General features: G+C 39.6%; 1 protein-coding gene across 1 annotated transcript in view; it reads right to left on the reverse strand.

Moving 5' to 3' along the window:
* man2a1 (mannosidase, alpha, class 2A, member 1) overlaps nucleotides 1-15,750 on the reverse strand; it is a 516,515-nt gene that overhangs the window by 102,292 nt on the left and 398,473 nt on the right. The window contains exons 14-15 of the mRNA XM_028804824.2: nucleotides 14,436-14,669; nucleotides 14,123-14,245 (exon numbers count right to left, since the gene is read on the reverse strand). Of these exons, the coding sequence (XP_028660657.1) occupies nucleotides 14,123-14,245; nucleotides 14,436-14,669 (357 nt within the window). The remainder of the gene's footprint in view (nucleotides 1-14,122; nucleotides 14,246-14,435; nucleotides 14,670-15,750) is intronic.

Below are 15,750 nucleotides of genomic sequence, written 5' to 3' on the forward strand. Positions count from 1 at the left end.
TATATAAATCACTGCACTGACCGAAATTACGTCCACAAACACATGTATCTGGGCTCCGACTGACGCTTACAAATGCTCTTGGCTGTTTGTTTACAATAGCACAAGCGGATACACGTGACCATATTTGGGTCATAACGCAAGATATTGGTCGTAATTCAAAACAAAAATTTTGGTCGTAAAGCAAGTTGTTTGCATGTCAGGCCGGTCCTATATCAAGGGTCGACTGTATACCTATGTCTCTGTTTTTTGTCAGTGCGGCTTTGACATCATGGACCATAAGGTGCATACTAATTCAGCGTGAGCAGGAACACTCAATAAAACTGAATAAAAAAAAATTCAAGTGACGGTGAGATACGAAGCAGACAGATTCACCAGCGTTTTGTGTGTTAGCTTTTATCCCTCCAGATCAGAGAATTTCCAGTTCCGTTGTCTCAAAACACCACTCACATCCACAGTTATTCCCAGTTTCAAATAAAAACTAACAGCGTCGGATGTGGGGTGGTGGTGGTTGTATCGTGATCATGACTGAGAGAATAAAATTGAAAAAAAAATTGCTAACTTTTACAAGTAATATAAATTTACAATGGCTGTTACAGACACAAATCAAATGTATGTTTTTATTGTATAATATTAACAATAAGAGCAGCTCACTACTCAAAATGGAAAATTTGCCGGGGAGACGATTTTGAACTCACGACCACCATATTATAACTCAGCGGATCTTACCGCTACACCACGGAAGCTGGCGTATTGTACTTGCACCTTTTGTGAAAGTGTTTATTTGATATTTGGCCATCAGCCTTCACACATTATACAGTTCATGTCTACATTTTGTCATTTATTACTAAAACATGAAAAACATTTCTGTTTTAATGATGTGTTTGCATAGATTGTTGTAGGCACAAAACACACATCAAATTATTTCCCCTTACAATTCTGGGTATCTCACTCCCAGATAATCAATCAAGGCAGGAACTGGGAGAACTTTATGCCCGTTCTGAGGCGGTGGGAGGGGATGGTATAGCAGGCTGCTTAGGCTTATCGACACAGAAGACAAAGGAGGCTGACGGAGAGGTGTGAAGTGATTTAAGGTGTGCTGGATTTACGAGTTTTTTTCGTTGGCTCTGGTAATTCTAGTGTTAAATAATAGGGTGGGAAGCAGACTTCAGGGTCATACTGTATGTGATGGTACACTGTCATTGATACTTACAGTACATTGTACAGTACACAGCACACCCTTTATTAAAATTAAATTAATGCCTAAAGCACAAGCTTAATGTTATTATCAATGTTAAAGACAGCTGTATTGAGAGAACATGTCAGTTAACTGTAATAGAATTAGTTCAAGGACTAACACATCAATGTTCACTGAAAAGAGATTTTCTGTTCACTTTATTGCCCTGTCGCCTGGAGTAGCTAAAATTATAACACCAAAAAATTCTGTGTGGGACTTATGGATGGTTGAAATTTTTCATAACTTTAAGGCAATTTTCATACCAAGTTCGTGTTTCAGAAATCCCAACGTTTGTGTAAGAAACAGCTTAGTAACGTTTCTGAGAGTAAGCAGGTTTTATATGTGAAGCCTATGGTGAGCAATTAAAAAGTTTACACCTGTGGGCATCTGGACTTGCCTACTCATTTTAGTTGTGGAAAGAAATGTTAAAGAATGATATGGCATTAACTTCTTATAATATGTAAGAAATGATAGACATAAAGGTGTATTATTAATTAATGAAAAGGTAAAAAACATCTAATTAAAATTAAGTCATGTAGCTGGAAAACCTGTAATGGCAACACTGTAATACCAAAGGAAATAGAAGAACGGGGATAACTGTAGGAATTTCCCTCTTCACTAATATATTCTGATTTGCATATTGATAATAAGTTTGTGTTATATGAGTAGCTCTGCTGTACAAAAACCCTTCCACAAAGCAATTTCTATCATTACATACAAGTCAGATGCTTTGGTTAAAACAACAAACAACATTATGAACTTGAAAATAGTCCTGGAGGAGAACAATAAGCTTTTCAGTCAATGAATGGGTGTCAGTGTTTGACAGAATCAATTAAAATGTACAAATCATATACATCTTTTCTGACTCAGACTGTTCTTGTGTCTGTAGAAGTAAACTTGCACAGCAACTGTTCAGTACCCACCAACTACAGAACAGAAGAAAGTGTTCTGAAAGGTGGGATCTAAACACATTAAATAATTGACTCCTAAAATAACTGTCAGCCTTAAGGCTGTTCTTATAGAAAAACTGCCTAAAATATCATTTTTTAAATTTCACTAAAATCACCCCATTTAAAATATCAGTTCAGTATGGGTTAGTGAGCACTGGAACAACCTACAAAAAGATGCATCTTACTAATTTTGTTGATAGGTGCAAATTGAACCACCTGCATCTCAACATCAGTAGGCCAAAGGGGATAACTGTAGACATCAGGTCAAGCCCACTCTGCTCCCAGTTCTCATTGATGATGAAGATGTGGAGGTGGTAAGGGCATAAAAATATCTCGGGGTACAGGCTTCAGTGGAGTACCTCCACAGTGGCTGTAACACAAGAAGGGTCAGAGTTTCCTCTACCTTCTGAGGAGGGATGAGGTTGTTTGCTGTATGCAGGCCACTCGTACATGTTTTCTACCAGTCTGAAGCGGTCAAGGCAGCTTTACTACCTAGCTTTGCTGGGAAAATGGCATTAGATGACACAAACTGAATAAAAAGGCTACTTTAATCTTGGGAGTTAGGCTGGACTCATTGTGGAAGTGGTAGAGTAGAGGTCACTCAGGAAATTGCTTACTATTCTGGACAATGGCTTTCACCCTCTGTATAAGGTCTTGGCTGAATGGAAGGGCACATTTAGTAACAGACAGAGACAACTGCATTGCTCTAAAAAGTGCTATTTGAGTTTATGCTCAATATCTGAACAAACTTATCTGGAAAGCCTGATCTATCACAGTGCTAATCCTTGACACAAACTAGAATCAAATGTGGAAAAGGCAATTGTGTCAAAATTGGATGCCATTATAAAAAACCCCTACAGGAGGAGCTCTCTTGGAGCACTTTTAACCAGGCTCATTCCTCCATGGTGTGCTAGGATCTTATCTGCCTGTTGCTATCAGACAACTAAATGCTTCTTCCCAATGTTCCAAACTAAAATACTTAAACTCTAATTGTGTGTTAATTGTAATATTTGTACTGTGAGTCTCTATGTTAGTTTTTTTCTGCTGCTGTATGCATCTAGATTTTCCCTTGAGATCTTATCAGATCTGATCTGATCCAATCTAGTCTAATCTAAGATCATTTCTACCCTCAGCCATCTGGCTCTAACCTGAACTGCAATGTACTGTAATTTACTTGTAGATAACTCTTGCCTTATATACAGTACATACGTACACATCATATGCAACTGCTCAAAAAAATTAAAGGAACACTTTTTAATGAGAGTATAGCATCAAGCCAATGAAACTTCTGGTCTATTGATCTGGTCAGTTGTGTAGCAGAGGGGGTTGTTAATCAGTTTCAGCAGCTTTGGTGTTAATGAAATTAACAACAGGTGCAATAGAGGGGCAAGGATGAGACGACCCCCAAAACCGGAATAGTTTAACAGGGGGAGGCCACTGACATTTTTCCCTTCTCATCTTTTCTGACTGTTTTTTCACTAGTTTTGCATTTGGCTATGGTCAGTGTCACTACTGGTAGCATGAGACGATACCTGGACCCTACAGAGGTTGCACATCAAACTTCTCCAGGATGGCACATCAATATGTCCCACTGCCAGAAGGTTTGCTGTGTCTCCCAGCACAGTCTCAAGAGCATGGAGGATATTCCAGGAGACAGGCAGTTACTCCAGGAGAGCTGGACAAGGCTGTAGAAGGTCCTTAACCCATCAGCAGGATCGGTATCTGCTCCTTTGGGTAAGGAGGAACAGGATGAGCACTGCCAGAGCTCTACAAAATGACCTCCAGAAGGCCACTGGTGTGAATGTTTCTGACCAAGCAATCAGAAACAGACATCATGAGGGTGGTCTGAGGGCCTGATGTCCTCTAGTGGGCCCTCTGATCACTGCCCGGAACCGTGGAGCCTGACTGGCATTTGCCATAGAATACCAGAATTGGCAGGTCCACCACTGGCGCCCTGTGCTTTTCACAGATAAGAGCAGGTTCACACTGAGCACAGACCTCTACAGGCTAGACAACGGCACCTTGGCTGCCATTAGGTATCGGGATGAAATCCTTGGACCCATTGTCAGATCCTATGCTTGTGCGGTGGGTCCTGGGATCCTCCTGGTGCATGACAATGCCTGGCCTCATGTGACGAGAGTATGTAGGCAGTTCCTGGAGGATGAAGGAATTGATACCATTGACTGGCCCCCACGCTTGCTTGACCTAAATCCAATAGAACACCTCTGGGACATTATGTTTTAAGGTCCATTTGATGCCACCAGGTTGCACATAAGAGTGTCCAGAAGCTCAGTGATGCCCCGGTCCAGATCTGGGAGGAGATCCCTCAGGACACCATCTGTCATCTCATTAGGAGCATGCCCCAATGTTGTCAGGCATGCATACAAGCACGTGGGAGTCATACAAACTACTGAATGCGATTTTGAGTTGTTGCAATGAAATTTCACATCATTTTTTCACTTTGATATTCGGGGTGTCTTTGAATTTAGCCCTCTGTAGGTTGATAATTTTCAATTCCATCAAACGATGAGGCATCCTTTCGTTCCTAACACATTACCCAGTCCATATCAGTATAGATATCCAGCATATTTTTTTCCCCATTGAGATCTGATGTTTTTTCAAAGTGTTCCTTTAAATTTTTTGAGCAGTTTATATATACACATACACACACACACATACACACACACGCACACACACACACACACACACACACACATACAGTATTTGTGTCTGTCTGCTGCTGTAACCCTTCAATTTTCTTTTGCATTAATTAAGTTTCCATCTATATATCAAGCCAAGTTTACATGTAAAGAATCAGTCCAAAAACATTTTGATAAGACGTACATTAATATCAACTTTTATGTGAAGTTGCAATACAGCCTTACACTTAGCAGCATCTCTGGAGGAGGCCTGTCAGCTACCTGTAGTGTTGCTGTTATTGAAAATTAAATGGGATAACTACAGGCAGATTGATAGCTTATATGAGTTGTCTAATGCATTTGCTGCAGCACAGGGAGATGTGAAATGAGGGAATTAAGCTTGGAATCTAGATAAGTCATACATTTCAACTGAGCTTGTCCATAAATTTAACAACAAATCATTTTCTGCTTTCTTCCTGTATAATATAATATTATTTGGTCAAAATTCAAAACCATCCAGTTTAACAAAACAAGAAACAGATGTAAATGTGTCATGTTTTTCAGGTTTTCTAATTTCAGATTTATCTCAAATACAAATGAAACTTTGTCACTGAATGAGACATCCATTCCACATCAGAAACTACTGACCGCTGAACTCTGATGTGGGTTATAAAAAGCGCTTCACTGAACCAGTGCTTTCAGGTGCTGTTTTTTTAATCCTGCACCATTCACTCCTGCAGACAGATGGACTGTTATTGCCCATTTTGCTCGCTTCCACTCACAACATTGCTTCCTAATTAACACTCTACAGCACCCCCTAATAAAACAAATAATAAATGTAATTTCAAATTTTCTAACAGAGGATTTCTATTTTAGTAAAAAACAAATCTGCCATGTTTTGTGGGTATGTCAAGAAAGTATTAAGCAAACTGCAAAAATCTAAGCTTTTCAATAGAAACCATTAGGCACGCATATCGTAGCAAGCTGCGTATACCTGCCTTGTGTTATTTGTACCTTAAAAGGTTTATCTCTGCTCAGACAGTTCAGCTCTTTTCCATTAGAATCTAAAACCAGGGAAAAGCTTGTCCAACCATCTGATTTCCCCAGTACTGACCAGTTTTGACATCTGTTGGTTCATTTTCTCACCATGCTTGGAGTATCTGGGGCTCGAAAGCGACATAATTAAAATAACAGCTTCCTGATTGGATTTTCAATATGTGAATAAGGTATTCATTTTATAACATAATGGTTTATGTTCATACTAAAAGCAGATTTTTTTAATGAAGTTTTATTAAAACTTAAAGGCAATCTGTCATCCTGTATTTGTGTGTGATCACAATTTCAACTAACCATTCTTGCTTACCCTTATTAAGAGTGAAAGGGTCCTGCACTTGTAGCTTTTATGTTGCATCCTGTGGGATCCCAGTCTTGATGGGATATACCTCTAATTTCAGGTATGGCTTGACTCACACCAGTTTTTGAAATAATTCTTTTATTGCAGCATCGGAAGAGAAAAAGTTTTTAATATTTTTAATAATTGATTGCTATTTGGAGCAATTCAGCAGTCATGTAATAAACATGAGGAATGTATACAACTTCTCTAGCCCTAAGCAAGAGTGGTAGTGTATAGAGTTATAATGTTTGAGGCAAAAGCAGATTAAATAATAACTAATGAGACTAAAGCAAGTATATACAGATAGAAATAATGGCAACAGAACAGAATAGACTAGAGGAGAATAGACAAGATTTCAAGATGTATACATAGAGACACAAAAAGACAGACTGTTATGAGGGTAGAGCTTGTACTGGGAAATATAGAATTCGCTGGCGGTTATTAATAAAAGAGCCCAAGGACTATTATTCGAATTATATGTGCCTGTCCTTTACATGCTTTGTATAGTTTAGCTATGATTAGAGGAGATTTTTTTATTCCTGTAGGCACTGCTGCAGGTGGCACACGTGTGGCCTTGAGATTTGCAGCATGACTTCTTTTTCCTTGAATATAATCAGTTTTTTTGCCTCAATAATTTGTGTAAGCATTGTTGTTTTATGTCTAGAGATATCCACTAGCAGTCTTTATGCACAAATACTGTGATTCATCCATTTATCCAACATACTTAATCCAACTTGTGGATAAACATAACTATATATGCCAACATCACTGGGTGCAAGGCATGAACCAGCTTTAGAGGACCACCATTCCATGGCACAGCAAACTTGCATATAAACTGACACTCGCATATATGGGATCAAATTACAGCCAGCAATTAAAAATTAACACATTTTTCAAGATTACATGTTTGAATCTTGGGTTGCTCTTAGCTTTCCTGATTTGCTGAGGAAACTACCTATGTGCACCACATGCCCTTGTTTCTGTGTTTAGCTATGCAATTTAAACAGCATGGACTTCTAAGTGTTCCTCATATTAAGTACAGTCTACTTGGTGTTGTGAAATCCAGCCACTAGCAATATACAGTACCAAGTTCCCATTGTTTTATATTGCCACTTGTTAAATGAAACAAGATGCTATTCTTTGGCAATATGGTGATGTCACCTTTGCATGGAACAGACTACTGAGGAACTAACAGAAAACAGAATACAGGGGGTCCTCGGGTTACGACACAGTTCCGTTCCTACAACAGTGACGTGATCCGAATTTTGGTGTAAGTCGAAAAAACCCTAGCCTAAGTCACTTACTTATCCTAACACATTTGCAAAATCATAATCTAGAACATAAAAACACAACTAAGCCACAGAAAAAGGAAAGGAACGGAAATATACTGTACTGTACATTGTACTATAGTAACACAAAAAATGACAAAAAATGAGTGTAAAATAAAATTCCTTACCTTTATTCCTTCTGATCTCATTACAATGTCTAATTTCACTTCCATCGTGATGGCTTTCCTCTTCTTCGAAGCACTACCATGTAAAGACTCTGACTTTCATTTAGGAGTCATGATAAGGGCCAAAATGTCACCAAACAAAGCAACACAAATGAAAAGCAACCAGACTAGTTTGCCAACTCCCTCCCTCAAACGGCACGTACTTCTGCCACATACAACCAAACTAGTTCGCCCATGTAGTCTGTAAGTATGACACTAACAGCGTAAGCCGAAACACTCAAGTCTCAATTTTTTTTTAAGTTTATATGGGAGTGAGCGTTGTAAACTCGAAACGTCGTATGTCGAGACGTTGTAACCCGAGGATCCCCTGTACTAATATGTATGCTGGGCTACTACAGATGTTGTGTCTTGTAGGGATTGACTATAGGTACCTGTATGTGCTCTCAATCATATATGCTCAATTGAAAGTGAGCTGAGGCAAAGTTGTGTTTTAGAGTCTGAAAGAAAGCTGAAATGTCTGGCTGGCATTATTGCTTTTATGCAAGCATGTATACCATGAAACAAACATTTTAATTGTGAAAAACACCTTAAGTTTTCAGCCCCTCCGTTTGATGAAAATTCCTCTCAGTACAGCCACTTTTTGGTTTATCCTCCTCTAATTGCATGCTTAGTGCTAATGTACCAACAAAAACAGACCAATCTGTATTGATGTGCTCATTGAAAACTCAGCTTCATTTGTAACAGTTTACCTTTAAACATGTCAAAACTTTGCAATTCTATCAATAGGACAAACTCAGGATAGACATATGCCAACTGTAAATATAAAGTACAGTTCTAGCTGTATCATATTTAAGGGTCTGGAACTGATATTAATTGGTGCAGTCTTGGCTGTCATGAGCAGCTGAATCAGGTGTTAAGAAAGGAAGGAACCATAACACTTTTGATATGAAATCTCAAAAAGATGTTGCTATAACACTTTTGTAAGGTGCAGTTATTGTATAGCCTGTCATTGTAAGGAACTTGGTGAGGTCACTTTAACATAATATTTAATAGAGAGAACAGTATTTTCCTGATTTATTACATACTAGCCAACCCGCGGCGTAACATACGCCGCATAATTATGTATTGATGGGTGAACACTTGCTGAACAACACAGTTGTCCAAATGGGGTGGGTTTGTGGATACCACTGTGAGTGAATGAAAAGATGGACCTCTGGAGAGAGCAACATACAATTGTCTGTGACTGAAAGCGGGATCGTCTGTGACGATGGAGGCCACGCTGGTGAAAGTTACTTCGTCGGTAGGGATAAGTTTCAGCAATTGTTCATTAAGGTGTAGCGAGTCTTCGTTGTTGACGCTTAATATAGCTTGCATACTGAGTTGTTCCGGAGTCACGGTTGAGAAACACTTTTTTAATGTCTTTTAAGCACAGGGGAAAAAATGAACATGTGAAACATCCATAATGTAATAAGCCACCAAGAAAAGTAACATTGCAACAATGCACACTACGATCCAATCGCTGTAAACAGAAGTGAAAACAAAATCGAGGCCGGTACATTCTTTAACTGCCTTGTAGCGCAATGGTAGTGCTGCTGTTTTGCAGTAAGGAGACTGTGGAAGATTTTGGGTTCGCTTCCCGGTTTCTCCCTGTGTGGAGAGCGCTTTGAATACTGAAAACACCGGTATATCAATGTAATGAAGTATTATTATTCTTATGTGTCCAGCGCTCTCTCTCTCGCGCGCGCCTGTATGTGTGTCTGTGTGTGTCGCTCGCTCGCTGCACGTGTTCCTGCAGGCATACCAGTAAGTGAATGAAAAGATGGAACTCTGGAGAGAGCAACATATAACTGTCCGTGACTGAAAACTGGTTTTGGCAGATACATGCACATCTTTTTGAAAGTTTGGCCCTGTGCCTTATCAATTGTCATCGCAAAGGCAAATCTAACAGGAAATTGTCTTCGTGTTAAAGTAAAAGGCAAATTATCCGCGACAAACAAACTGTTTTACACGCTGCATACCAACCCGCGGCGTAGTATACGGCGCATAATCACGCCGCTTTTTTAATGTTTTTTAAGCAGAGGGAAAAAATGAACATTTGCAAAATCCATAACGCCGCTTTCAGTAAGTACAATGCACACGCGTTTAATTTGTCAGCCACTTTTTGCCAGCAGTCTTTTCTGGTTTGGGCTGCTTTTGCAGTGTAACTAATTAACTAACTAACACCCACCCAGCTTGTGAGAAAAAAATGTGCCCGTTCTTTCATCATTTTGTTGCAGCCTATCAAAGACTTGCTGATCACGTTTTCTAGACTCAATATACAGTGGAACCTCGGTTCACAACCATAATTCGTTCCAAACCTCTGGTCGTAAACCGATTTGGTCGTGAACCGAAGCAATTTCCCCCATAGGATTGCATGTAAATACAATTAATCCATTCCAGACCATACGAACTGTATGTAAATATATTTTTTTAAAGATTTTTAAGCACAAATATAGTTAATTATTACACCATAGAATGCACAGAGTAATAGTAAAAACATTGAATAACACTGACATAAACACCCAGGCTCCCTGCTCAGCTGCATGGCATGTGCAGTGCATGCGCAGGCTCTCTCTCTCAGCAGCACGCGAGCCTCCCCAGCCCCCCCCCCCCCCCCCCCCCCCCTCAGCAGCACGGAGCCCTCTCTCTCTCTCTCAGCAGCACGCAAGCCCCCTCCCCCTCTCTCAGCAGCACGCGAGCCTCCCCAGCCCCCCCTCTCTCTCAGCAGCACGTGAGCCTCCCCAGCCCCCCCCCCCCTCTCTCGCTCAGCAGCACACGAGCCTCCCCAGCCCCCCCCCCTCTCTCTCAGCAGCACGCGAGCCCCCACCCCCTCTGTCTCTCTGCTTCGGGCATTTCTCCCCTGTGTAGTGTGTGAGTGAGTGAGGAGAGAGAGAGAGAGAGCAAGCCAGTACGTTACAGTGAGCGAGAGCAGGCTCGAAGGCAATGTGTTCCTGTGGTATAGCGGGTCCATAGCTCCCCTTCAAAAGGCCATTTTTAATCAGGCGACTGACAGTAGTGGAGTCAGGCACAGAGAAGGTCAGCTGCAGAGAGAGCGTCTCGACTGTTGCAGGGCCTGAAGCAGGTGAGACTCTAATGAAATAGAGGCACAGGGCTTATTGGTTTTTAAAGACTGCTTCCTTCATTGTGTTTTAACTTCAGTTTTAAAGGATTGCGCGGCTCTCTCTTGCACTGCCTGTATGTGCCTCTGTCTCTCTCTGGCGTTGCCTCTCTGTGTGTGTGTGTGTGTGCGCGCCCCTCTGTCTCTCTGGCGCTGCCTGTGTGTGCGCGGCTCTCTCTATCGCGCTGCCTGTATGTGCCTCTGTCTCTCTCTGGCGTTGCCTCTCTGTGTGTGTGTGTGTGTGTGTGTGTGTGCGCGCCCCTCTGTCTCTCTGGCGCTGCCTGTGTGTGCGCGGCTCTCTCTATCGCGCTGCCTGTGTGTGCCTCTGTCTCTCTCTGGCGCTGCCTCTGTGTGTGAACCAAGGTTCCACTGAGGTTGACTAATGAAAAGTCAACGTGGCTCAGAGCTGCAAGTGTACTGTGGCACAGACAAACAGAAATGACGGCATGTTTCCCTTGGTGTCGCGTCCGAGTTGGTGGGCGTGGCTCTGTGATTCTTTCGTTGTATCCAATGGTCTAAGAGTTGGTGGGCGTGGCTCCTTCCTGCGTGCGCCATTGGCATCTTACTTGTCGGCGGTTTCGTGAATCCACGCCCCTTCCGGCGTGCTTTCCATGGTCGGCTACTTGTCTTCTGGCTTAGTGAATTATATATATAGATTTGCTAAAATAACAATCACTGTATGGCTTTAATCAGTACACTTCTTAAATGCATAGTTAATTACAGGAGTACATGATTTGTGGACATTTCTCATGTCCTTGCAAGTTACTGATAAACAGACTCCCAGAGTCAAAACGTCTGCTACTCATGCCTACACAAAATTATAAAAGGCATCTACAGTACTTACCACAATGCCTCACACTCTCATAAGTATAAACCTTCTAATTCTGCACAAAGTAACAGAACTTATAAAATGCAGCATGCAAATGGTCTGTTATCTTGTACACTTAATCCTTCATTGTCCCCATAGTTTGTCACATCTTTGCACATATGTCTGTGACCTTGGAATAGCTTGTGTGTTTGAACTACTTGTTTTCAATCCCCAGAGATACAGCTATTGAAAAAAGACAACTTTTGTCTGCCAGTTTATGAGCATTGCCAATCATCCTTTAGATATTATTTTCTGAATAGAGTTCTGAATCTCTGGTGCACACAGAATTAAAACCAGAGCATACTAAAATTTAATAGTTAGACCTTTGCATAAGTATGCTATTGGCAGTTTATCTGAGGTTACTGTGGGCAATTTGGTGTGCCACCCACCCTTAGCTGGAAAAATATTGAACATTGTTTTTTTTTCCTTCAAATAATTAGCATGCATAATTTTCATGTTTATCATTTGGTAGAAATGCCCCAAATTACTAGTTTTAAAATCACCTACATATTACCCAGTATATGGCTGTAACAGCAGACCTCAAACCTTTTGTTAAGGTTGCTGCTGCTTTCTGAGTGCATTCCATTCAAATGATTTAAGAGTTACAGTTCAAGAATTGAAAACAACATTAAAGAATAAAGCTTGAGATTTGACTTTTAAATGTCAGTTTTTTCTTCTATAAATCAGCTCAAAACCACAAATTATTCAGGAGTCAGATTCATGACCTTTATGCAGTTTTTTTCCCAAGATTGATATCTGGGCACATGCTCGCACACAAAAACTCAATAAAATGTAACCAATCCTCATGATGTAGACTGCACAAACAGCATTTGTATTTTTGAGTTTATCCTTTGCAATTTGCATACTGTAAATATTTAACTTTACATAAATACAAAATGAAAATAGTCTGTTTAAAATAAAAAAAACTAAAAAGTTTTAGAATTTAAAAAAAATATATGAACCAATACTAAAAAATAATTAAGGTGCAACTTACCATTTAAAACTGTATCACATATACATACATAAACATATTTTTAAAATATCCAAATCAGGATTGTGGTGGGCTAAAGCCTATCAATGAACTGCTGCCTTCAAGGCGGCAGGAAAAAGACCAGAACAAGACACTATTCCATGGCAGACCCACTCACAAAGACACACACAGGGTCAATTTGGAATTGACAATTAACCTAACATGAACATCTTTGTAGACTTAAAACTGGAGTAGGTGGAGAAAAACCCACTCAGACATGGAACGAATGTGCAAAATCCACATGGACAAATAACAGGCAGAGGATTTGAACCCAAGATTCTGGACTCAGAAGGCAGCGACACTAGCTGTTTTGTCACATGCCACTTGTGCTATCCCTCTAAGATGGATTGAAATCTAAGCAATCAATGTAGACCTCAGAGTTAATGTTTGCAGTGCACCATGCAATGCAAATGCCTCTGTTATATGCAATTTGGTAAGGGATTTGTAAAAGCAGTGTTAATATTTGTGATGCGCCTGCTATTGGAATGCCAAATAAAATGGATTTTATTAGTAAAATTTCCAAAAGATGGCACATCACAGAGGCATAGCAACCTCATGAACACATATACAGACACAGACACATATCTTTTAATCAAGGTCTATTGAATAGACTTTTCAAATAATGTTGTAGTTACCATTTCAGACTTAATTGTTCAACTCTTAAGGCCATCTCACATTGGACGACTTGTCCAGCAATCTTAGTAAGACTGAGGCACTCCCATGAAATCAGTCGTGTAATGTGGCATACTGAGTGACTCATTCCACAAGAAACTCACTCCAACAACGTCAAACAGGTTTATGTCTTTAGCCGTAGGGGTGACTTTTGTGTGCCAGCTGACAACAAATGAATGCTCATTCGGAAGGACAATGCATATAACACAGTGATGAAGAATATGGAACGTGGGTGTTATGGCTTGTCTGTTTGATGTCTCATGTTTTACATATCATGACAGAATGGAAAAATAAAAAAAACAAAGTCTGAGACTGTGGCTGAACTTGTATCTGTTAAGCCTTCCTACAGCATGGACTCTGTCAGGCAGCACGCAATTGGCTGTCATGAAAAGTGGTGAACATGACTGTGCTGGAAGGTCAGCACACAATTGGTAAATGTGACATGGCAAGTGATTTTCAGTCGCTTAAATTGACGTGGTCTAGAGATGAGATCAGGAACTGTGGTTGGTAAATCTGACATACCCCATGACTAGAAGTCATGAAATGTGACGCCAGCTTTAAATGTGTTGGTTAAACAAATAAAAAAAAAAAAAAAACGTGATTGCAGGAAGAATGACTCTAATGGATAGTGTGCAGTGTAGTTTTTGAATGCTGGTAAATGCCTACCGCTACTGTTTCACCACATCTAATGAGTGCTTAAAAAAAAAAAATGTGATGCCACCATACCTTTGCTTCTCCATCAGGTAAGAAGAGGTATGCACCACTCTTGTCTCTATTGCTAGTAGTTCCATACCAAACAAATTCCACTTTCACATTTAGTTCTTTCCCAGTCTCCTTTAGCTTTATTTTCTGTCAAGAAAGGAGGGGAAAAAATTAAGTCATGTATAACTGCTTAACTGTGAAACACATTATATAAATTCACACAAAAACATGAAGAAATACCAAAGCATAACAAAATTAAGAAAATGCATCAAATTTCCACATTAAATTGTTTAAATGGGTGTTTTAACAAAAAGAAAATTTACAGCAGGTCAATTACCTCCATCAACCCAGATGAGCCTGAACACCAGATTTTCAGATGTGAATTTTCAATGATGTAATTCATAGGGTTGCTTTGCATCACATTGACCTTGAATGCGCTGTTGGAGTTAACTGGTATGGCTTCATCCGTTTTGTATAAGTTATAATCTGCCAGAAGCACATTGACATCTGTCCCCTCTACTAGCTGATATACTTTAAGCCCCAAAGCTGGAAGCTGAGTCACAAAGGAGACCTACAGAGGCAAAAAACACATCAACAGAATTATTCAGCAATAAGTTCCTTTCATTTCTTTTAGTGTTGTTTGTGCCATGCTACTGTACAGATCTTTATTAGTAAATAAGCTAAACACAGCAAAAGTTATTCATTATAAAATGTCAAAATTTAGTGAAATGCAAATAAAATTCCACTAAACACCTACTAATGTTAAAAAGAGTTACTGTTAAACCACTATGGTTTAAATCAAATAGCCTAAATAACTGCAGCAGCAAACACAATCAACAAAAAAAAACCTACAAAAGCACTTGGACATTTAACTCCATAATATCTGAATAGGCCAATGAAAAAGTAGTACATTTATGAAGACCAAATGTATTTAGATCATTCAGTTGAGTGTTTCTTCATATACTTATATAACATATCATTTTATGTTAAACCCCACTTTGTTTATTACAGATACAGATACACACACCATTAACAATTATAAAAGCAATGGAAAGAGAAAACATTTAAAATAATAAGGCAAAAAAAACTTTCAGTTTTATCAACTGGTAAAACAACAGCAAATTTCATAAAATACAGTAAGTAGTCAGATGAAGATAGTTTAGTTTTCAGTACATGTACGCTTGTGTTTCAATCCATGCACAGTGCTCAGTTTAATTTTTGTTGTTGTTGAAGGATTTAAAAGGAGATGACATGAAAGGACTGGAGGTTGTTAGACTGGAGAGAGAGAGAGAGAGAGAAGTGGGAAATATGAAAGATGATGAGAGGGAGAGGATATGAGTGTGATTGCTACAAGTGAATAAGAGTAAAGTGAAGTAGGAGAAGAAAGAGCTTCTGTTACACAGTGCTTACATTTGTTATTTTAGAGGCATTCACCATTGTTGTAACAGCGAGAAAGTCGGGAGGAGTTTGAAGTCTGAGGAGTAGCCTGAATAAATAAATGAAAGGCTATATTGCAGATTCTTTGTGCTGTCCCGTTTTCTATATTACCTCACCACGTTATTTGTTGAAGACGGGTAATAGAATACATTTAAAAATATTTCATATCTTTTGAAATCTGAATGTAATCATATTGCACTCGTTATATGATTTTC

The sequence above is a fragment of the Erpetoichthys calabaricus genome, chromosome 7 (assembly GCF_900747795.2).
Source record: "Erpetoichthys calabaricus chromosome 7, fErpCal1.3, whole genome shotgun sequence".
NCBI classification, from domain to species: Eukaryota; Metazoa; Chordata; class Cladistia; order Polypteriformes; family Polypteridae; genus Erpetoichthys; species Erpetoichthys calabaricus.